The sequence below is a fragment of the Tachypleus tridentatus genome, chromosome 11, assembly GCF_004210375.1.
Source record: "Tachypleus tridentatus isolate NWPU-2018 chromosome 11, ASM421037v1, whole genome shotgun sequence".
In the NCBI taxonomy this organism is placed as follows: Eukaryota; Metazoa; Arthropoda; class Merostomata; order Xiphosura; family Limulidae; genus Tachypleus; species Tachypleus tridentatus.
Window position 1 is genome coordinate 80,917,556 of NC_134835.1, and position 21,646 is coordinate 80,939,201.

General features: G+C 30.1%; 1 protein-coding gene across 5 annotated transcripts in view; it reads right to left on the reverse strand.

Annotated features, from left to right (window-relative positions):
• Positions 1 to 1,549: 1,549 nt before the first annotated feature.
• The window catches only part of LOC143232587 (uncharacterized), a 69,396-nt gene continuing 49,299 nt past the window's right edge, over positions 1,550 to 21,646 (reverse strand). For 4 of the 5 annotated variants that reach the window (XM_076468192.1, XM_076468195.1, XM_076468194.1 and 1 more), the window contains 4 exons: positions 21,066 to 21,221; positions 20,128 to 20,288; positions 14,369 to 14,443; positions 5,944 to 11,830 (listed from right to left, as the gene is read on the reverse strand). In XM_076468192.1, the coding sequence (XP_076324307.1) occupies positions 9,673 to 11,830; positions 14,369 to 14,443; positions 20,128 to 20,288; positions 21,066 to 21,221 (2,550 nt within the window). In that variant the 3' untranslated portion in view covers positions 5,944 to 9,672. Of the gene's footprint in view, positions 11,831 to 14,368; positions 14,444 to 20,127; positions 20,289 to 21,065; positions 21,222 to 21,646 lie in introns of all 5 variants that reach the window. The other variant, XM_076468193.1, reaches the window with a different exon arrangement.

The following is a 21,646-nucleotide window of genomic DNA, read 5'->3' on the forward strand; positions in this document are numbered from 1 at the left end:
AAATGAGTACTTTATTCCTGATATTACTATACTCATCATTGGTAGTGTCATAATTAATTAACAGCTTCAGGGCAGCAACCTTACAAGTTTATAACACATTTCTTAAAGTTCATTTCTGGCTGTCATGATTTCTATATGTGAAGATAAGTGCAAGACTGATTTAAGATGGGTTCTGCACCTGAATAGGCAAGCCGTCAAAGATCTTGTGGTTTGGAATCATATTCTGTACTTAAAAAAAAAATTATAATCTAAAGTTGCTTTAGAAAACTACCTAAAATAAAACTACAAGAATGAATTTCTTTTCCAGGTGTTTACTCATCCCTAACAAAAGGGTCGCTAAAGATAAAGAACTGCTGGTTCAATTTATTCCTTCTAGAGAAACTAATAATGCAATAGTTTTCTTTTATTGTTTTTCACTGAAGAAAATTAGAATCAGTTATTTAACTTTTTTTTTCCAAATAAAAACTACACCAAAATATTCCTGTTGTAAAACTTTAATACCAAAGTAGTATTTTACATGTTTGTAAAAGACGTGTGTATGGTACTACAATGATGTTGTTAAGGGTCACAATCAGTGCTGCTACCTAAATGTTGATTACAAAATTTAAAGTAGTAAGGATAAAAATATTTTCACACTTTTGGCTGACACTACTAAATGTAATAAGTACAGAAAAATGTTCTCAACAAGTGATTTTTCTCATATGAAAATATCACTTTCTTCACATTCTGAAGTTTTGAATATTTCCCATGTATCTATGTGAGATGGGAGAATTATTATGCACAAACTAAACTGAAGAATATACGAAGTGAACTAAAATTGTCTGCATCTATAGTTTCATATTATTTTACACTACTATCAAGGGTGTATATTTTAAACAAACTATATGCAGGCAAACTTTCCTGATGAATATGACCTTAATTAAGGTATACAAACATCTATTGACAATTTTTCAAACTTTTTATAAGCACGTGCTTTTTTGCCTATATAGAATATATGTGCCTGGTTATAAGCACAGTTTGTTCAAAAAAGAAATGAAAAATAGTACCTTGTGTATTTATAACTGCATAATGAAACATATTTTCATCTTAGATAATTTTCCCAAGAGTAATTTTTTCTTTTAAAAATTTGTTGATCATTTTCTGTACTGAATAAAAGTATTATTTTCTTTAAAGATTGCAGATATAACAGTATTATTTTTCTTTAAGAAAAATAGAGCTTAAATATAAGATTTTTCTTCTCAGTTACTTAAAGTTGCTGAATTCTATAATAAGTTGCAATTCATATCCTTCTGTCTACAAGTATGAATTTTTTTGTACTCTTAAACTCATAGTTAAGGGCTTCTAAAAGTAAATAACAAACATGTGAAATGTATATAAGCATCCCAGCCAAACAAATTTCAAAAACTTATCATAAGCTTATTTGTAACAGGTTAGTTGAAAATCATACATCATAAGATCTCATTATCAGTATAAACAAAAACAGACAATCCAGAAAATGGTACATGGGGATTTGAAGGCAATTGAAGAACAGACTCGGTTTACACAAATATTTGGAACGCTCGTACTCTTATTTATACATAAAATATACTTAATTACAAGCATCATATAAATCAAACTTTTATTTAAGAAACAATTAAAGAAATGTCAAAAGAAGAATTTGTAAAATATCATAAAATTTTGTTTTTAAGTACATTCCATGACAAACAATATATATATATATATATATCAAGCTACAACTCATTTGGTTTTTACATGTTTTTGATGGGTGCAACATTTTCAAATGGTAAGAACAGTTTTCACAAAGAACATTTAATGATTTTGCATCAGCTTCCATAAGAATCATAAGTGTTACAAAACCTACTGTGCTAATCAAAATCTTAAGATTTATAATAACTAACTAGAACACAGGTTCTCAGGAACTGTTACTCACTATTACTGGTAATCCAATAATTTACGTGCTTAAATACTGTAACATCATAAATAAATCATATCTATACCAGTGCATATGACTGTCCAAAAAATCAATGCAAGTTTATAAATGTATTTAAATTTACACATCCAACTTACCACAAAAAAATGTGAAACTTGGAAAGAAATATTGCCTCATCTACTAGAAATAAAATTGAACTAATTTATTTTTTGTGAAAAATACCATTCTAATAAGTCTAGACTTCCTCACACCTCAAATGTATTTCATTATTAGCATTGCACATCAATTCTTTATACTTACAAACATATTATTCAATATTTATCCCTTATCCAATATACTTTAACTACACACTGGACAACTCCACACCCAGTTACAAATACTCTCCGATACTCCACCTTTGCTCAACCACTGGAGACTATTTCATACGTGTCTATAAATACTCTTAATCCTCCTTCTGTATTTGCATATTATGTTCAGGTTCATCCACAAAATAATCTGTTACTTAACTTCAAGCCCATTATTACATACATTATAATTTATAGTATACATGTTTTTCTTAATCGTTACTTTACTTTCAGCCAAACATCATCACTTGTATTATCACTCACTGCCATGTGGATTAATCAGTATTCATTGTATTCTATTCACCACCCTTTATATTCTTTCAGCTACAATTAAAAGTACCAAAAATGAAGACTCTTTAAATTCCAGACAGCATTACTAACTTTTTAGAAGTTTAAAAAAAAGTTTAAAGGTTACACAAATTACAAAAACACCAATAAATTTAGCATCTTAATGTTAAGTACTTAAAATAAGGAACTGTGGTCTCAGGGTATAACTTTAAAGTTATAGTTCACAGCTCCATTTGGAAAAAGTTTTGTTGCAATATTAGCCAGTACACTTTTAATATAGTTCAAGTTAACAAAAAAGTAACTTCAAAATAAAATACTTTAATATAGTGTGCTCTAACCTAAGTTTGTCCATGTGTTGACAAGATCTTACTGAACGGGTATGGTTATTAAACAAGTATGTCATGTAATATTTTATTTTAATACAATCAATTAATGTTAACTACTGGTAAAAGCAAGCTTCTATACCTACTTACATAAAAATTACAAATCAACCCAGTGATGAGTGTAACTAATTTAATATACATTGCTTACATATATGTATAAAGATTAAAATGTATATACCTTACCTACAAAACACACAAACACTAATTATTAGCATCAAGTACTGTTATTTTAATTTTTTTTTCCTACTGATGTCAATGGAGAAACAACTGAAGTTAAAAATAGTCTTAAAAGTGAATATGTAACAAAACCACACACACAGTGATATCTAAAACTGAGAACTTCTGATTTTCCATAATTTTCACAGTAAACATACACAAATATTTTTCTCATTCATACAGTGTTCCTTTAATTTCAATTAGTGCCTATACTTTTAATAATATATTAGAAATAACCAATAAAATAAACAATTAGAATATACCAAACACTACAATAGTATTAACTAAAAGAATTTGTTTGTACTAAACATGCCACATTAACTTCTCAAATACAATATCAAGCAATAAGGTTTTCTGCTTATTCACAAACTACATTAATGCTATCTTTGTTAACAAATATTTTTGTTTGCAGTGTAAAGTAATAAAAATGATTTTGATACAAAATAAAATCCAATTACATTTCTGAATGGTATGTACTTTTTACAATGTCTACCTGCACTGAATGCAGAACATTTTCAAAACTAAATAATTACTACTAGTAAAAATCATTATAATATACATCATTACTAGTTCATTTTAAAATTTACCATCAAAATTAAATCTGAGTAAATATTTATTGCAATTCAACAAATGGAAACACAAGAAAATAAATGTTTTATATTTGGATGCTTCATTATAGTTAATAAAAGAAATCAGAAACATTTCAGCCTTTTACATATAATCATTAACAATGATGTGAAATTAATTAGCATGTGTGTGCAAACTCTTTCTATCAAGAATCTTGACAATCAATACTGTAAGTGTCTACACCTTAAAAAGACTTTGAATCCACAAATAATATCAAGTTTTATATTATAAAGGTATAAAAGTAAAAATAGAACTACATCAAACACTTATCAAATTCTAAGATCCTATGGTTAGGTTAAAAGTAACAAAAGTTAAAGTCTAATATAACACAATTATTATATTACTGACTACAACAACACGTTAAATGATTCTATTCAGGTTGTGATTGTAATGTTATTTTATGTTATCTCAGGAATTATAATGGCCATTGTTTGATATATCATAACCATGTACAAATTCAAAATATTAAATAAATGAAATGAAACAGAATTACTATTCTACACACTCAAGGGCATACATGTTTGACATTCTTATTCTAGATAAATAATCCCAACCACATAAAATCTCACCTCTCTTACACATACAAGATTAAGTTTCATTTCAGGCATTATAAAATACAAACAAGTAGTTTAAACAATATTGCTTATGGGCAAAAAATTACAAACTAGCTTACTTCATGTCCTATATAAGTACATCCAAACCATTCTTATCTCCCATATAACTGTTTAAACTGATATTAAACATGAAATTGTACTGTGGATCAAGTTTAAATACACAATTATATCTGAACAGGTATTACTAAAATAACAAAATACAACTTTGTAAATATACATGCAACATACATCATTTATGTAATTAAAATAAAATCGCAATATATGTCATCAGGAAGTGTTTTAAAGTTCAATATGGTAATCTGAGGTAACAACAACCTTAAAGAAAGAAAAACACCACCTTAATAGTCATGCTCAATAAATCTAGTGTTACACGTAACACATTCACAAAGATTATTAACACTGTATAATTATCATATGGAACACAAAGTTCTAGTGAAGTCTCTCTAAAAAATATTTTTGAAACCTTATTTGGAATGAAATGACTAAAACTAATAAATCTTAATTTTCCATTAAGAGAAATGTGACCAATGTGATGAAATACAGCAATACATTATGAAAATTTTGTACTGATCACTTTAGCGTGTAGATACAACTCATAATCTATAATCAAATCATTCAGCGACAAAATTATTATTCTTTTTCTTACTTTTGAACAATCTTATGTCAGTTTCATATTGACCTCACACCCATAAAAAAGTCCATTAAATGGATAATACTCATGTAATCAATTAAAGCAAAACAAAGCAGTACAATGGTCAACTGAAATAAAACTGAAAATCAAGTTTACAACACTTATTCAACTATGGTACCATACCTTATCACTTAAAAATGCAGTAGATATGCATTTTTTTTGCTTATGCAAGCATTACCATTACAGTTTGTAGTGTATAAAATGACAATAAAAAACAAGTGAATAAAAATAACTGGAGAAACATACATGATGTGCAACATAAAAATAAATTTAGTCACAATTTTAAAATGATGAATTTTAAAAATAAAATATCCTTTTTATGTCAAATAAATATAACTTTCACTTTGAATACCAAGATATCAATTCATTATAAAGATAATTCTCCAAAGTTTAAAAATTAAAAAAACACCTTAACTCTACTAAAAATACAGTTAAAATCTTTACTTCTTAAAAACAACTGTATATGTTATTCATCCCAATCAGTTATCTTATATAGGAGGAAGTAAAAAGCAACAGTGTCCCCTGGTGTCAATTTTAAGTTGAAGCTAGAAACAAGGGAGAGATGAAATAATTCTTTGATTGTTGCATATTACAAAGTGGTGACAAGCATAACAGAAGTCTGTTGATGAAGCTATGCTTCTGTACATTGGTTAAACTACGACAAAGCAATAGTGGATTCAATAAGAAATATGCTAAGGCCAAGCTACTGTTAAATGCTGGTTATTGCATTGTAACTTGGTCCACAACACAAATGTATATTCAGTGGAATTGGGTTATATACATTTTACTAAAGAAGTCTATTACATAAAATTGAGCTAAAAGTAAGAAGATGAAATGTCAACCACACCAATTCAAGTACAACCAATTTTTTTTTTATTTCAAGTGTTACCAAAAACAGAATTTTAAAAAATGCAGAACCCTAACATCTCATGAACTGACAGAATTTTTAAAAAAGTCATCTAAGTACAAAAGGTAGAGACCAAGCATTTCAGATGTGAATATTTTTTGTGTTCCGTTTTTTTACAAAAAAAAAACCTTAACAAGAAACAAAAAATTAAGTTAATTCCAAAAACAATGGAAAGAAAGAAAGAAAGAAATCTGTGAAGTTCACAAATACATAGAGGCTGAATGTAAAAACTATTGTTATAGATTGCTAAGTATTAATCAAAACACTTGATTAAAACAAATTCCACTTATTTTACCAACACGTCATTCTTTGATGCAATCAAGCAGCCAAAGGCTAAAAATGTTTTAACATATTACATATTGTAGTCCTTGAAATAAAGGATTATCACTAGGAACTACCTTTTTGCAGCAAAAGTTTAAGGAAATAATGTGTATTTTAAACACAATTTTAAGATAACAGGTGTCAGTCTCACTAGTTTTGAAATTTTAAGCAGTAATATTAAAAGCATATTTACTCACACCAAGCAAACAAAAAGTGCAATAGACTAAACAAATATAAAGGTAAGAGTCTGGACATACATAAGCTCAAACTGATACAAATAATTTATTTTACACATTGCACTTTTATTACAAAATGAAAGTTTTAAGGCTTTATAGTGTCCTAGCTAGTTTAAGTAGTAATTTTTCAAGGCATTCCTTCACAATGAGACTTACTGTAAGAATAAATCAAACATGAAATGCTCAGTATCATTTGTGTTTAAACAACAGTTCAAAATAGGCACTTCAAATGTGGTAACCTACATATCCTTCATCAAATGTTTAAATTTGTAGTAAATAATTTTACAAAATGTCTTGTTTGTCTGATATTTTTTGCAACATAGGTTCATTGCATCTTCAATTTTAATTCAGTGGTACATATACTACCACATACTATTTCAAACTTCTCATATGCTTGATAAACAACAAAGCAAAAACAAAATTTTATCAAAAATAGTGATTGTGATGTACTAGAATTCTATATAATACTTAGACTAAACTGTACTTCACTTCTAATATAAACTAACAATTACATCTTTTAGTGTGTAATTATACATGGAAGACAAACTTTTAAAAACAACAAATTCACAGGCATATAAACGAATTAGTTTTATATAATAGGCCTAGATATTTGCCTAGAAAATTATGTCCATGATGTTTTTCAACTTTTTAAATTGCTGTGAAATTTTAATAGATATATTAAAAGGTTTGGTATATAAAACTATAAGTACTTTCCAAGCTTCTAAGCTTATATTTGACTTACAAAGTTAGTATGAAAGATCTATTTTGGGATAAAATATATATTTCTATCAATATTTATATTAAAACCCATGGTGACTGGTTTGAGAAATTAAAAATTAAGACAGACTTAAGAAGTTAAACTTTTATCTAAAGTGTACATGAATTACAGAACATTTAATGAGAATGTTCAAACCTTTGATCATTGAAGGAACAGACAACAAGTAATGAAAATAGACAAGGCCTAATTTTCACCCATTAAAATTATAGATTTGATCACTTTGGAAGATCTTATAGTCTTAAATATTACAACTAAATTAACATTTGGAGCCAGATAAAATTACCTGATGGGCTAGATAACATTGATATAAGTAACCAAAATTAATTTTTACATGTTTGAATATGTTTCTCTTAGTAAAACGTTACAGAAATGCCACTACACATCTAAATATAAATTATGAGTGTATAATGTCAGCTCTCTTAGTATAAAAAGTTAATTCTTTAACAGAATTTTTAAACTTTGGAATAGCTTTCCTAGAAATGAATTATTGTTAGGAAACTTGAATTAATACTTTTTACTATGAAAATGACAAGTTATAGGATCTTTCATTGGACATTTTATACAAGACACTAGCCATACATAGTTATCATTTTTACTTTTATTAATCACTAAATTCTTTACTCTAGAATCTTATAAAATACTTTCTCCTCATTCATCAATAAATCAAAGCATTCAACCTTAACCTACATATAAGTCAACATACTATCAAACAAGAGACTAAGGGATGCTTATTACTAAGTAATTAATATCACGTTTTTACTCCAAAAGGCAAAAGATAATCTCAGTCAATGACAAACAGTTAGGAGTGGGCAAAATGGTTGCAAGTTCAGAGGAATACAAGTTTTTTTTTAATTCTATGAACAAAATGTCATTCAAACATTATTGTTATTCATATTACATAATTTTAGCAGAAAACTAATCTTTTGAATAATTTTATTGAATGATGTTCAGAAATACGAATTGTTTAGAAAAAATAAAAAGTATCTGAAAACATTTCAAAACAAGTATTTCATTGCAACAGTGAACTATGTTTGCTTTTATGTTGGTCAACTATGAAAAACAGTATAACATTTAACTATTATCATATGTGCATATTACTTATTGTAGGCTTTACTGTATTAAAACACATAAATAAGTTGTATTATTGTTTATGTTAAAAAAGTATTTTATCTATGACCACAAAGAAAAGAATATATATGCATGTATATATTCTATCTATGACTACAAAGAAACAAAAACAATATTTATGTGTGCACTCTCAAAATTACATATAATGAACAAAATAATCTATAAAAACAGAGAATTTCATAAATGGAATCATATTTTATGATAACTAAATTCAATATTATTAACATAATTTGATACTAAAATTCTATCAGAAAAGGTCTGTTTGTTTTTTAATTTTTCACAAAACTATTGTGCTAGCCATCCCTAATTTGGCAATGTAATACTAGAGGAAAGGTACCTAGTCATCACTACCTACTGCCCACTATTTTATCAATGAATAGTGGGATTGACCAGCACATTGTAATTCCCCCATGGATGAAACGGGGAGTGTGTTTGATGTGACAGGGATTCGAACCCGTGACCCTCAGATTACGAGTCAAGCACTCAAACTACCTGGCTGTGCCGAGGCTTAACAGTAAAGGAGCCTCAATTAATATTGCTTACATTAACATACTTATTGTATGATAATCCAACAAGAGTATCAGTGGGCACTTTTGTATGTTATGTACAGGAAAAAGAATAAGCTTATGACTACCAAAATAATAAAATGTTATTTTGCTAATTCACAATCACAATTTTGGTGTTCAAAGTTTTATGATGTTAGTACTAAAAACAGTAATCAAGATAAACATGTAAAATCAAGTATCAATAATCCATGAATTGTTGAACAAAACTGCATTATTACCAGAATAAAGTGATTAATTATGTAATTTTAAATAAATGTTTTAATTTTTGTGTGATGTCTGACCAAGTTTATCTGATTTAATTATCATAACTCTGTATTACAAATTAATTTCTACAAAATGTAATCTGTAAAAAAAACATCTTTTCTTAAGTACAAAAGAACAATTCTGTGGTTTAGACCATCCAAACTTTAACAATGTAAATACCTTTGTACTTTAATAAGAAGGCACTTTTCCCAAAAAACGATAACTACAGTACACAAAACAAGAAATGCCTACAATATATTACTATTCATCATACCTAATGATCATAAAAAAAACGTATAAAAATCTCTTAGTATTGCTGTTAAATTGTGCATTATTTTTGGGAAATTTTTGTTTTCCAAAATAAAATTGTTCTAAAGTATCACACAACTTGATTTCTTGTTCAACATGACCTTTGACTGACTCTTCCTTCAGAACAAGCTGAAAACTCACTAATTTTTCCATTGGTTACTTCTACCTCTAAACATGTGCGATGTCTGGGTGTAGCATGTGCATTTTGTCCTAAGTGGGGAGAGCTACAGGAGTAAAAACCTTCAGCATTTTGTGCTATCTCATCCTCATCAAAAATTATTTCTGTTTTTCCTATAATATCCTCTAAAATTTCCATATCCTCATGGAGACTCATGTTTTCAACTGAACTATTTTCTGCACTACTTGTGCAAGAAGACGTGTTGTTATCATGTGTAGAAAAAACAGGTGGTTGCACCAATTCTTTTCGATGCTGATTTATTTCCAAAAATACAGATTCAACATAATGGTCTTCAGACTTACTATCTCCATCTTCAAAATTAAGGTCCTCTTCAGATAAGAAAAGGTTAATTTCTTGAAAGCGAGAGTCACTTAAATGAAGCGATTTTTCAGAGCAACTACTATGTGTTGACTGTACTGCTTCTCCTGTAGAAGAGGTATCACTTGTACTTTCATCATCTTGACTTGATGTATCTGCTTTGTCATGGTTAGAGTCATTTTTCATGCAAAGTTCTTTATCATCAGCCTTCTCCAATATTCCAATACCCTTATCAAATTCTGGCTGAGTGGCTTCTATCATTGCTGATGTACTTTCAATGCTGTGAGTTGGAGCACCAGATAAAACATCTCCCTGACCAAAAGGACATTTTGGAGGCATTTCTATACTTTTTGTGCTGTGTTCAAGCTCAAGTGAAAAAGTATCTTTCTCAGTCTTTGAAGATTTGTAACTCTCATCTTTCAAGAGGTCTTCAGTAAGATTCAACTGGTTCTTGTAAAACTTTCCATCAAACATTCCAGCTGGTGATGTAGAACTTTTAATGTTTGATGCATGTACCTCAGTTTCTAAAGCATCGCTTTTTAATCTATCTACAGATAAATCTGGTTCTTTCCAGGGGTTTCTATCTAGATGATATGTCATAAGGTCACTATCATTAAAAACAGTCTCCACATTTTCCTGATAAGGTGTCTCATTTACTGTAGTGACATTTTCATTTTTAGTCTTTAAATGTACATCTACTTCCTCTCTGTTTACTTCAGGGGAGTCACTTAAGTTAGATTTATTTCTCATGTTTTTCAGAATTTCTCCCAATAGTTCCCCATCAACTGAATCATCTTGAGATGAAATATTTCCTACAGCTAGAAGCTGGTTATTACACACAACATCGATAGACCTAGGAGAGTCATCACTATTATTGCTACTACTACTACTGCTGGAAGAGCTTGATTTATGAGCATGTGTATAGAGTTTAGGACTCGCATACTGTATATCATCATGTTCATTTTTAAGTTTCAAGTTTGATTGCTGAGGTTTTTCAACTTTATGTTGTGCATTCTCTGCAGGCAAGTAATATCCATGTTGTAAGTAAGAAATTTCAACATTATTATTATTTTCCCTCTCAGTAGCTCCAGCTTTATAGACATTTGTATCATTACCTGGAAAGATATTCCCTATTTCAATTGGTCCATCATTTTGTGGTACTGCTGCTTTCCCTTCAACCTTTTTATATGAATCAGATGAAACTTCTAAACTATACTCAAAATTACTTTTAATGTTATCATCTTCTGAACAAAACACATCATCTTTTACTAAATTATCTTCTGAACCATACCCAGTGTTATTCACTGAGGTGTACCTGACATTATCTTTATAAGTGTGTTCCCTACTCGTGTCTTCATTTACAACATGTTCATCTAAGTGATAGGAATCATGTGATATGTTATCATCAGCATTGTGGTCAAAAGCATCAGGACTGTACAAGTCTACCTTGTCATACTCCAAGTTTGAGGACCTCAAACCTGTTGAGAAGCCCATCTTTCTAGATGGCTTCTCCTCTGCTTTGTTGTACAATAACCCATTGATGGTCATTTGGTTAGGCTCCTGGGTTGTTACTGGAGAACTTGCCTGAGAATCAGATGTACATTTAGATTCTGATGCAGCAAAGACTGGCCTACTATCATCCAGTACCACAGAGCCATAGGACTGGTCACTAGAGACAGAAAGGAGTGGGTGTTCAGAAACAGAACTCCCTACACTTCCATGAGATGTGCTTTGGATCCGGAAACTAGAGGATCTGCAAGTAACATAAGATTGAAAGATAATGTTAGTAAATGCCAATATACAAATACTATAAAGAATAACTACTGGAATAAATGCATTTCAAAAATATTATAACATTTCTTTCTTTTTGGTGCTCAGCTCTTAATCTTTGTTCATAAAAATTGCACTAGGTTTCACAATAAAAACACTAAGAAGGATTAAATAAGATACTTCAAATTTAATGTTTCCCCATTAGTAGCTTGAATGACCCTAATACTTATTATTTTTCTAAATGTTTCTAAACCTATTTTAACTACAAAAACTTGTGACCGTATAAAACAAAAGAAGTCTCATATCAAAATTTAAAGCATCACAGTAAAAGACACCATATCTTGTGGTACTTTCAAAACACATGTATCAGGGACAAGTATTAAAACTCAAGAGGGTAACAGGACTGGCACTGTGTCTATAAAAAAAAATGAAGAAATTTACACACAATATCTTAACACAAACACTGCTGTCTGAAATGGGGCTCAGAATAGACTCATTCCCCAAATACTTCTCCTTTTGCAATGTGTAATACTATCTACACCTATCTCTCCTTTATGCATATGAATGCACTGCTCATGCATCCCTACCCCTAATTTTATTTTTGCATAATTTAATAAAGTTTAAAAAGTTTGCCATGCTCCATATACATTACTATTTTATATATATATTAGATTGTTGTAAACAAGAAACACTGCACTCAAAATATACATAAAGACATAATTCAAACTGAAATACAAAATAAACTTCATTCTAGCTCCAAATTACATGTAGTTCTGTGTCTAAAAGAAATTAACATTCTGAAAAACTAGTATCCCAAAGAAAAATAACAAATATAGCAGTTTTTTTCATTAAAATATTTTGATTATTTCTTGAGAACATAAAATGGATAGCTATAACACTGCACTCAAAATATATATAAAGACATAATTCAAACTGAAATACAAAATAAACTTCATTCTAGCTCCAAATTACATGTAGTTCTGTGTCTAAAAGAAATTAACATTACGAAAAAACTAGTATCCCAAAGAAAAATAACAAATATAGCAGTTTTTTTCATTAAAATATTTTGATTATTTCTTGAGAACATAAAATGGATAGCTATAATGTAGTTTTTAGTAGTACAATTTTGACAAACTTTTGGCAGACATTACAAATGGGTTAGACAAAAAAATTATATTTTTTTAATGAAATATTTACCTGTGGAATTATGAAGCCTTTATTGTGTGCATTCAGGTGCATGATTTCATAAATCTAATTAATTTTCACTATGTTGGTTGTTCAAAATTAATAATAATACTTTAAAATGTGCATTTTAGAACACAATGAATATGTCAGGCACAAGAGGAGAATGCTCCAAAATTACTACACCTTATCTAGATTTCTAACTAAACTATCAACAAGTTTTAATACATTATTTAAAAGGCAGAGAATATGGGAGGAGAATGCCACACGAGTTTAACAAATATATTTGATACCTCTGTAAAATAAGAAAATGTTAAAATTTTATGTTCTGTATATGTTAATAATTAGTGGAACAATTTGAAGCACTTATAATAAAAGTTAAAAAAAAATCTATAAATGAAAAGTTGAGGTACCACTATATCATGTGACTCATACCTGCTGATTAAGGATTTATTTAATTATTTCCTTTTGAAATGAAGAATCCAAAACTTAGATAATGTAAAAATTTGAATTATAAACTATATTTTGATGCAAGATTTATTAACATACACTGATAATAAAGTAGTTTAATTACTTTTTTTAATATAACTTTAAAAAAAGGTTATGGTATATGCACTTTGACCCTTTCTATTTCCAATAAAGTTAATTAATTTTTTTTTCTCAGAATATTCTTCTGATCTATATTTTTGGTAATCTCATAATTTTAGTAAAATAAACAAGCAAAATCCAAGTTCTTCCACAAAAATGTAAAAAATATTTAATATAATGAATTTAATTGCTTTGGCCATGTCATTTTTAAATTCTTCTCCAGGAGATTTGTTTTCAAAAAATGTTTATATATTAAAAAAGGAATAGATACAAAATACAATATGTAACAGTAAAAGATGATAAAAGTGCAAAAAAGGTACAAATTACTCTTTGGAGGAAAAACTGGCCTTCCTGCTTTTATATGTTAATTAATACGTGTAAATGAGAGCTGAGTGGCTGAAGACTCATTTCTAACTATTTTTTTTATACTTCCTAATTTTATCTACCATTTGTTTATTATTTATGTTACTTAATGTTAAATGATTTGCTGATTCTTACTGTAATAAGATAACATTAGGAAATACGTAATACATACACTGCTACCTAATTTCTACCTAATATTTATCAATATGGATAAAAGTCCAAGAAAACTTTTCAGTAAGCACACACTTATTTTTTGTGATGAGTGGTATGGTTAACTCATTACACAACAAAACTTACTGTCTGACCCTGACAATTTAAAGTAAAACAAAATTTCTTCTTATAAAATTATAATATTTAGAGCAGAAACACAAAAATGTGGATGTCCTACCTTTGAAATGGACGACGTCTAATACAATTTTCATGCACAAATTCGGCAATCTCTTTCTGGGTTCGGCCTCTGTACCTACGGACATATTACAAACAATTGAAATGTTTCAGAATTTGAATTAAAATCCAGATAACCAGTGTCTACCAGCCTTTACAAAGTATATATCCACTCAGGTAGTGAATCTTAACTAATATGGGGAGAAAACTAATATACAAATTTATTCCAAACAAATTCAAATAATTGACAGATGAAACATTTGGAAGAAAATTTCTATTTCAAAGCAGTTTTAAAGGATCTACTTTTTACATTTGTTTCTTGCTTTCCAATAATTGCTTTATTTACAATACTTTTTCTAACTGACAATAAAGATATTAGGTATTTCTAATAAAATGTATTTGTAAACATATTAATAAGGATATCTTTTAAACCTACTTCACATAATATTATGAAAGTGAATTCTCTTGGTAGGTAACTATTTTAAAGACAAGACAAAAAGTTCTTATTATATAGACATATATATGTATGTTATTTCAATTTATATACATTTTAACACTGGATCTTAATTTAAATAATAATTCAAATCAGAAAATTACTCCTACTTTGTTATTTTTAAGATGCTACAGCTGAATATTTTATTTCATGTTGGAAATAGCAGGTCAGGAGGACTCATTAATCATGAACAAGTTATTAAACCTCCTCCACATATCATCCTGTGTTACTAATCATGCACACGATCACAGAGAGAGATATGTATGTACATGCATAAATGCCACTTGTTAAAAACTTGGATAAAAATATTTTTGAATTTTGTGCAAAGCTACATGAGGGCTATCTGCACTAGCTATCACTAATTTAGCAATGTGAAACAAGAGGTAAAGCAGCTAGTCACCACCACCCACCAGCTACTGTTGGACTACTATTTTACCAATGAATAGTTGGACTGACCATCACATTATAATGCCCCAAGGCTGAAAGGGCAAGCATGTTTGGTGGGATGGGAGATTTGAATCCACGACCTTCACATTATGAACTGAGCACACTAACCACCTGGTCATACTGGACCCTAGGATAAAAAAGGTTAATGATTCTCCCAAGAGTTTAAGTTACTGGTAACTCAGTTTCTAAATAGCTCAGTTTCCTCATTAATCACTTATTAGTTATCAGTAAATATAATTAACACATTATGCAGAATTAAGCCAACCTTTTCATTATGAATTGGGTTGAATCCACACAGCTTGCAACTATGAAAGTATCAATGAAAGTAATTATACTACGAAATTTGATAATGTATGCATCAGGGGTGTAGATGTTTTACACCCGATGAGGGGGATGATTTTTGCAACCACTTATGTGGACTGTTCAATTTGCAAATTGGTAATCTCTGATTACACAAACCTGAAAGCTGTAAACATGCAGTCACAGAGTAATCTTGTTGCCACAATACTTCAAGGCTTCCATGTAGGTTTGTATAAGTGAAGTGTTGTGAACAGTTTTCAAAATATTAATAGAATAAAGACAAATGTGTCACAAATTAACTGCCATATAAATTTATTCCTGCACACTACACAGTATAAAAGATGGCCATTATACCTGACAAGGTTACTAATAACTTTCATTGCATGAATTACGTTTTCAAATATTAATAAAATTAGTAATTACCCTTGATAAGGTTATATCTACTGAAAAACTGTTCGTTGTTTAATAAAAATAATTAAAGTGTCTTTGCAAACTCTTTAAAATTACACATCAATACAATGTAGCGCATAATTATTCATACTTTTCATTGAAATAAGATTCATTTAGTCCTCTAGTCTACATGTTCCCAAACGTAGACCTTCTTTGTGATGATCTGTTTATGAATTCTTTCATAAGATCTTCTATATTTATCTTGTCGACCTCATCTTTGTGAGTGTGACAAACCGCCACGTGGTTGAGGTGGCACTGAGACATAGTTGACCTTAACCACGTGTTCAACCATCTTAATGCAGAAAAGCTGCATTCACATTTGCAGCTGGATACTGGACATACAAGCAAAATTTTCATGAGAAGAAACACTTCACTAAACATCTGCTTTTGTTGTTCCTTTGAACATGGGCAACTGAAACTCGAGCCATTGTGCAGAGATTTCTGGATAGAAGTTTATAACTGAGTTGTCAATCTTGCCAGACGTGATCATGTTCTCAAGTGCCAGATATTGCCTCAAGTCATTGTTGTCTGCATTGAATCTAGTGATCAGATGTTCTATGACTGTGTCCACAAATTCAAAATATTTGCTTCTGTAGTAATCTCTAGCTGTTGCAGAATAGTGTGCTGAGCCATCACCTGTGATCCTTCTGGGGGGTCTGCAAATGCGTGGTAGTTCAATAGGCACCAGATCTAGTGAAGTTATCTTTTTCTCAGCTTCATCAAATATCTTGTTGTAATTTTCCTCTGTTTGCAATACTCTCAATTGCTCAACTGTCATTGCAGATGCTTCAATCATGCCAGATACTGTTGCTAATTTTACTTGGAATGCATGGTTTAGTTCCTCTAATGCAGCTAATGGATGCTGAGCCATCAACAATCCTAAAACTGTCTTTCATTTGTCAAATCTGTCCAGCAGACCTCGTGCTTTCACTGCTAAATCTGATTTTTCATTTGCTAATTCAGACAAACAATCAACAATGTCACTGTAGTGATCATTAGCACATGTAATTGCAGATATGCAACACAACCAGCATGTTGGACATAGTGGGCAGATGTATTTAACTGGACCATTGTGGCTGTCTGACGATACAATATTTTCAAAGATTGTCTTGTATTTGCCTGACCTCTGAAGCAAAACACCAAGTTCATGTACCCACTGGATAGAATATCGAACACATTCACAAGCTTCTGGAGATATAGCAAATCTGTGCTAAGAGGAGGATTGGTGTTTGTTGAATTTCTGTTTTGCCTTTTTCCAGTTGAAAAATCCAGTAGACATGAAGGTATACTCCACTGGCCTTTCCAATTTCCCTGTAAAAAGGCCTCTATTTCCTACCGTGGCACAATGAAAGCATGTGACTTTTTGAGTCTGATTGTCGAAGTGCAGCCATGGGAACTCATCAAACCACTTGCCCTGGAAGTTGATATTTTGAGATTTTGTTTTCTGTCATGGTATTAGTTGTGCATCTGGATGATATGGCTTTCCACACTGTATCTGTGGAGTGTCAGATTTTCTATTACTGCACAAACTTGTTTCACAACTATCTGGTGGTTCATGATGTGCAATAGTTGCACAAGCATTTTCAGACTCGTCCTCTGATGAACATGGTATTTCTTCTGTATGGCAAGTTTCTATTCCTTTGCTTGAGGTTGTTGAATTATCTACATCTGCATTGTCACTTGTAGTACTAGTAACTGGCATGCAGAACTGTCTAATATCGGAAAGTTTCAGACGATGCTTGTCATAATTGGAATCTGTTTGCCAGATGACTCAACAGTATAAAATACAGTCTTTATTGAAAAACTCTAATGTACAACGAACGAAGATATAACAGAATGGAAGTAGGACTTAACTGTACAATGTATTTAAGTCAAACACACAAACCCCACAGTGACTACCGAGCTGACTGACCACCACCTGGGCATCGCTGGGACAATAATGTGTGCTAGTTACAAAACAAGTAATTGCAAGTTTATCGATAAATACTTAAACAATCACAAATATATTATATTCCTGTTAAAGCTCATTAAAAGGCAAACATGTTGTGATATAATGTCTATAAGCACATCTATTAAATAAAAACACCTAAACAAAAACTACCAATACAATTCGAGTAGAGTCTTCAGGCAGTTGAAATTGCTCCTTTAGAGTTCTAATTATAAAAGAAAATACAATATTTTTACTATCTGTGATAAGAGAATATATTGTTCTTTTACCATAAAGCACCAGCACTTTATTAGAGGGCAGTGATAATCTGAAATTTCATGGATTAATGAGGGCCACAAACACAGGTCTAATGAGCCCTGTTGTAAAATCGAGACTCAGACTAGAGGGAGCAGAGGGGGGTGATGTAGAGAGCATCTGGATCCGAACGGCCCGAACCTGTCGTTAACTGTACACTAAACATACACTATGGTCAGTGGATTCGGCAGCTAAGGAGAGTAAGGCGTTCGACAATAAAACTGGCTAGACATGCATAAGAACAAATGGCGTTGGAAAACCGCACAATATACACATAAGATTGATGCAGCTACAAGCTACAAATGGTCTGCCAGATCTAGATCACAGGAGTTTACGCTTGGAAGTAACATTTTCGAATTTCATGCTCTGTTAAATCTGTTATGAAGAAAACTTTACTTAATCTTACACTACGTACAAGACGTAGGTAGATTTTGTGATAGTGCTTGCAAGCTTTGCATGTATACTTAGGCCTACTGACTGATACTTACAAACTATCGCTTAGATCGAAAAGCTTAGAAGCAAGCCTATATAAAGATGTACATTTCGGCTACTGAAAAAGCCTACATCTAGGCCTAATTATGTAATTCGATTGGTAAGAACACGAGAATCACAAGAACAAACACACAATTTGTAGGCCTGTGATGCAATAAAACAATTCAACAGACCAAACTGTAGGGGGGATGATTGTATGCACCATACCCCCCACCTAAAATGAAGAGGGATGTATCCCCCATCCCCCAGGATCTACTCCCCTGGTATGCATATATTTACAAAATTTTGCATGTTATTGGTAATAAATACAAGGCTTTCATAAAAGAATCATCAGGTTTTTTAAATTAAGTATTAAGATATTTCAATTAAAAAATTTCTCATAAATTATTTTTCTTTCAGAATGCAGAGTAATTTTCATTTTAAGATTTCAGATTTCGCATATGAAATATTTATAACCTCTGGATAATTATCAAACGTTTTTAAAGAAGGAGCTTTACATTATTTTTGCTACTGAATTGGAATCTTGGTATGTGTTCTATAGATTTGACCAGTCTTGTAGTCACTATATAAAATTAGAATATAAATTCTGCTTTTTTGTTTCTTGAATGATTGTAAATTATACCCCAAAAATAAAAATAGTTATTCTAAATAGTTTAAACATCATAACAAACAACACATCTTTAATTTTATTATAGTGACCTTTCAGCCAATGCTAGCTAACCTGATAGAACTTACAGTGGTGCAGCACATGTGCACTCTCGTTACCATATCTAAAAATATAAAAATGACCTACAGAAAGTCACCTGTTTTGGGCTGTGTTTTAGTGGACTTGTATTTTATAAAATACAGTCACATTTCAATTATTATACATTCTATATGTATATACGTTATTACTGTTTACAAATAAGTTATTAAACTTATTTTTTCTTAAAACATAGAAAAGTAAATAAAAAAACAATAATATCTTCTTGTTATTATGACCTTTATACTTGGTTGCTGCTTGTTGTAGGTTGCTAATTCTTAAGAAATTTCAATAATATAGGATTTCATTATAATTCATCAACTTTAGTAACTGAGCTGTATTTGGCTCTAAACAAATATGAAATTTCAAACTCTCTAAAGACTCCTTTGCAGAGACACACAAAAATCAATGTTTAGGCATGTTTATTGAAATATTTACTTTTAAATTAAGAAATAAAATATATTAAATAATGTACAATATAAAAATTTGAATTATAATATACAGTTTGATACCAAACTTAATAACATAAATTCACAATATACTTTGAATGAGAGTCAAAAAATGCAATGACCCATCATGACAGGTTTAAGTGTATACCTAAAAGACGATCCTCTACTTAAGATACGGGATCTCTTCCGAGGTAACTTGAGAGAGTCTGAGCAGCGAAAGAACGCATGAGTTTCTACACCCTTCTTCCAGAAATTCTTGCAACTGTTTCTTTCCTCAAAGAAAAACTCCACTACATCTCTATAAATTCCCTTCAAAATGATGAAACATTAAAAAAACACCATAAAAAAACAGTCCCCATTCCCATAAAATCTGAATAAAATCTCAAAAAATTTATCAAGATAAAACAAGGAAGCTTGCAATAAATTCTAGCATTTTGACCAATTTTTAAGACCATTAATGGAACATACTGATTTACTGCACTACATTATGGCTCAAATAACTTCAGCTGCTACTTTTACCATATAAGTTGTTAATTTTTAATTTTGCACATTTGACTCATGAAATAAATTGTACATAAATGATGTCATATTACTTAATATCAAATTAAATGATGTTCACAGTCATTATGTTATGCATTATGTTCCAATGTATAATGATCAAAACTATTTACTTATTCATACACCCACAATTATAAATAAAAAGTGGTGTCTCATGCAATATACTGGATAAAATAAATTATAATATAAAGTGGGAGTTTTTTCAAGTTAACTACAAACTGCTACTTCTCATTGTAAATGTAACAAGCATATGTTGTACTTCTATTAATATTTCTTTCTGAACTATATTATGGAATATAGCACTAAGGACCAAGAAATACACATTACCTATGTTTTTGTTTGATTTTGTATTGTTTATCTCTGATTTACCCTCTATTGGATGTTATATTGTGATGTTTGCTCAAATGTTTAGTGTACAAAACGTTTTTTTTTGTTTTGTTTTTTATATTTGAGTAATTTAGATAATAAACATGCATATTGAAAATTAGTGTTGGCAGCTGCTTTTAAAAATATAAAATAAAATCTTACAGATTCTTCTGGATGTAATTTGATCATCAGCTTTTTTCTTTTAAAACTCAATTTCCGTATTTTTGCCCAAGAAAAGGTGGTAATTTTTGTTGAGCGTTGAAACACTAGGATCCCCAAATGAGCAACAGCAAGGTTAAGATGTACACCATCAAGATCCTAAAATAATTCACATGTAAATTCATTTCTACTACCAATTCTACACACAAACACTTCTGTTCTAGTCCATTTTCACAAACTTTGGAGATGTATAGAGGCCTTTGCAGAATAATTATAAATTATAATAAATATATATACTTTTGAAGCTGTTGTCATGATCACTTACACTGTAGGAAGACATAAGAGGGAACAAATCTCCCAGTACATGCAACACTATTTTCATTATTTATCTACAACACGTTTTACAAGTCTAAAGTTTCAGAAACTACAGATACATTAACTTTTCCACCATCACATTCTTCCATTATAACAGCTAATCTGTGTAAAATAAGTTTTCATTTTAGTTAATGGATCAAAATATGCCTTTATTCCAAGTAAATTTTTAGGGTTAAATTAGGAAAACATTAAATTAAAATTTTTACTTA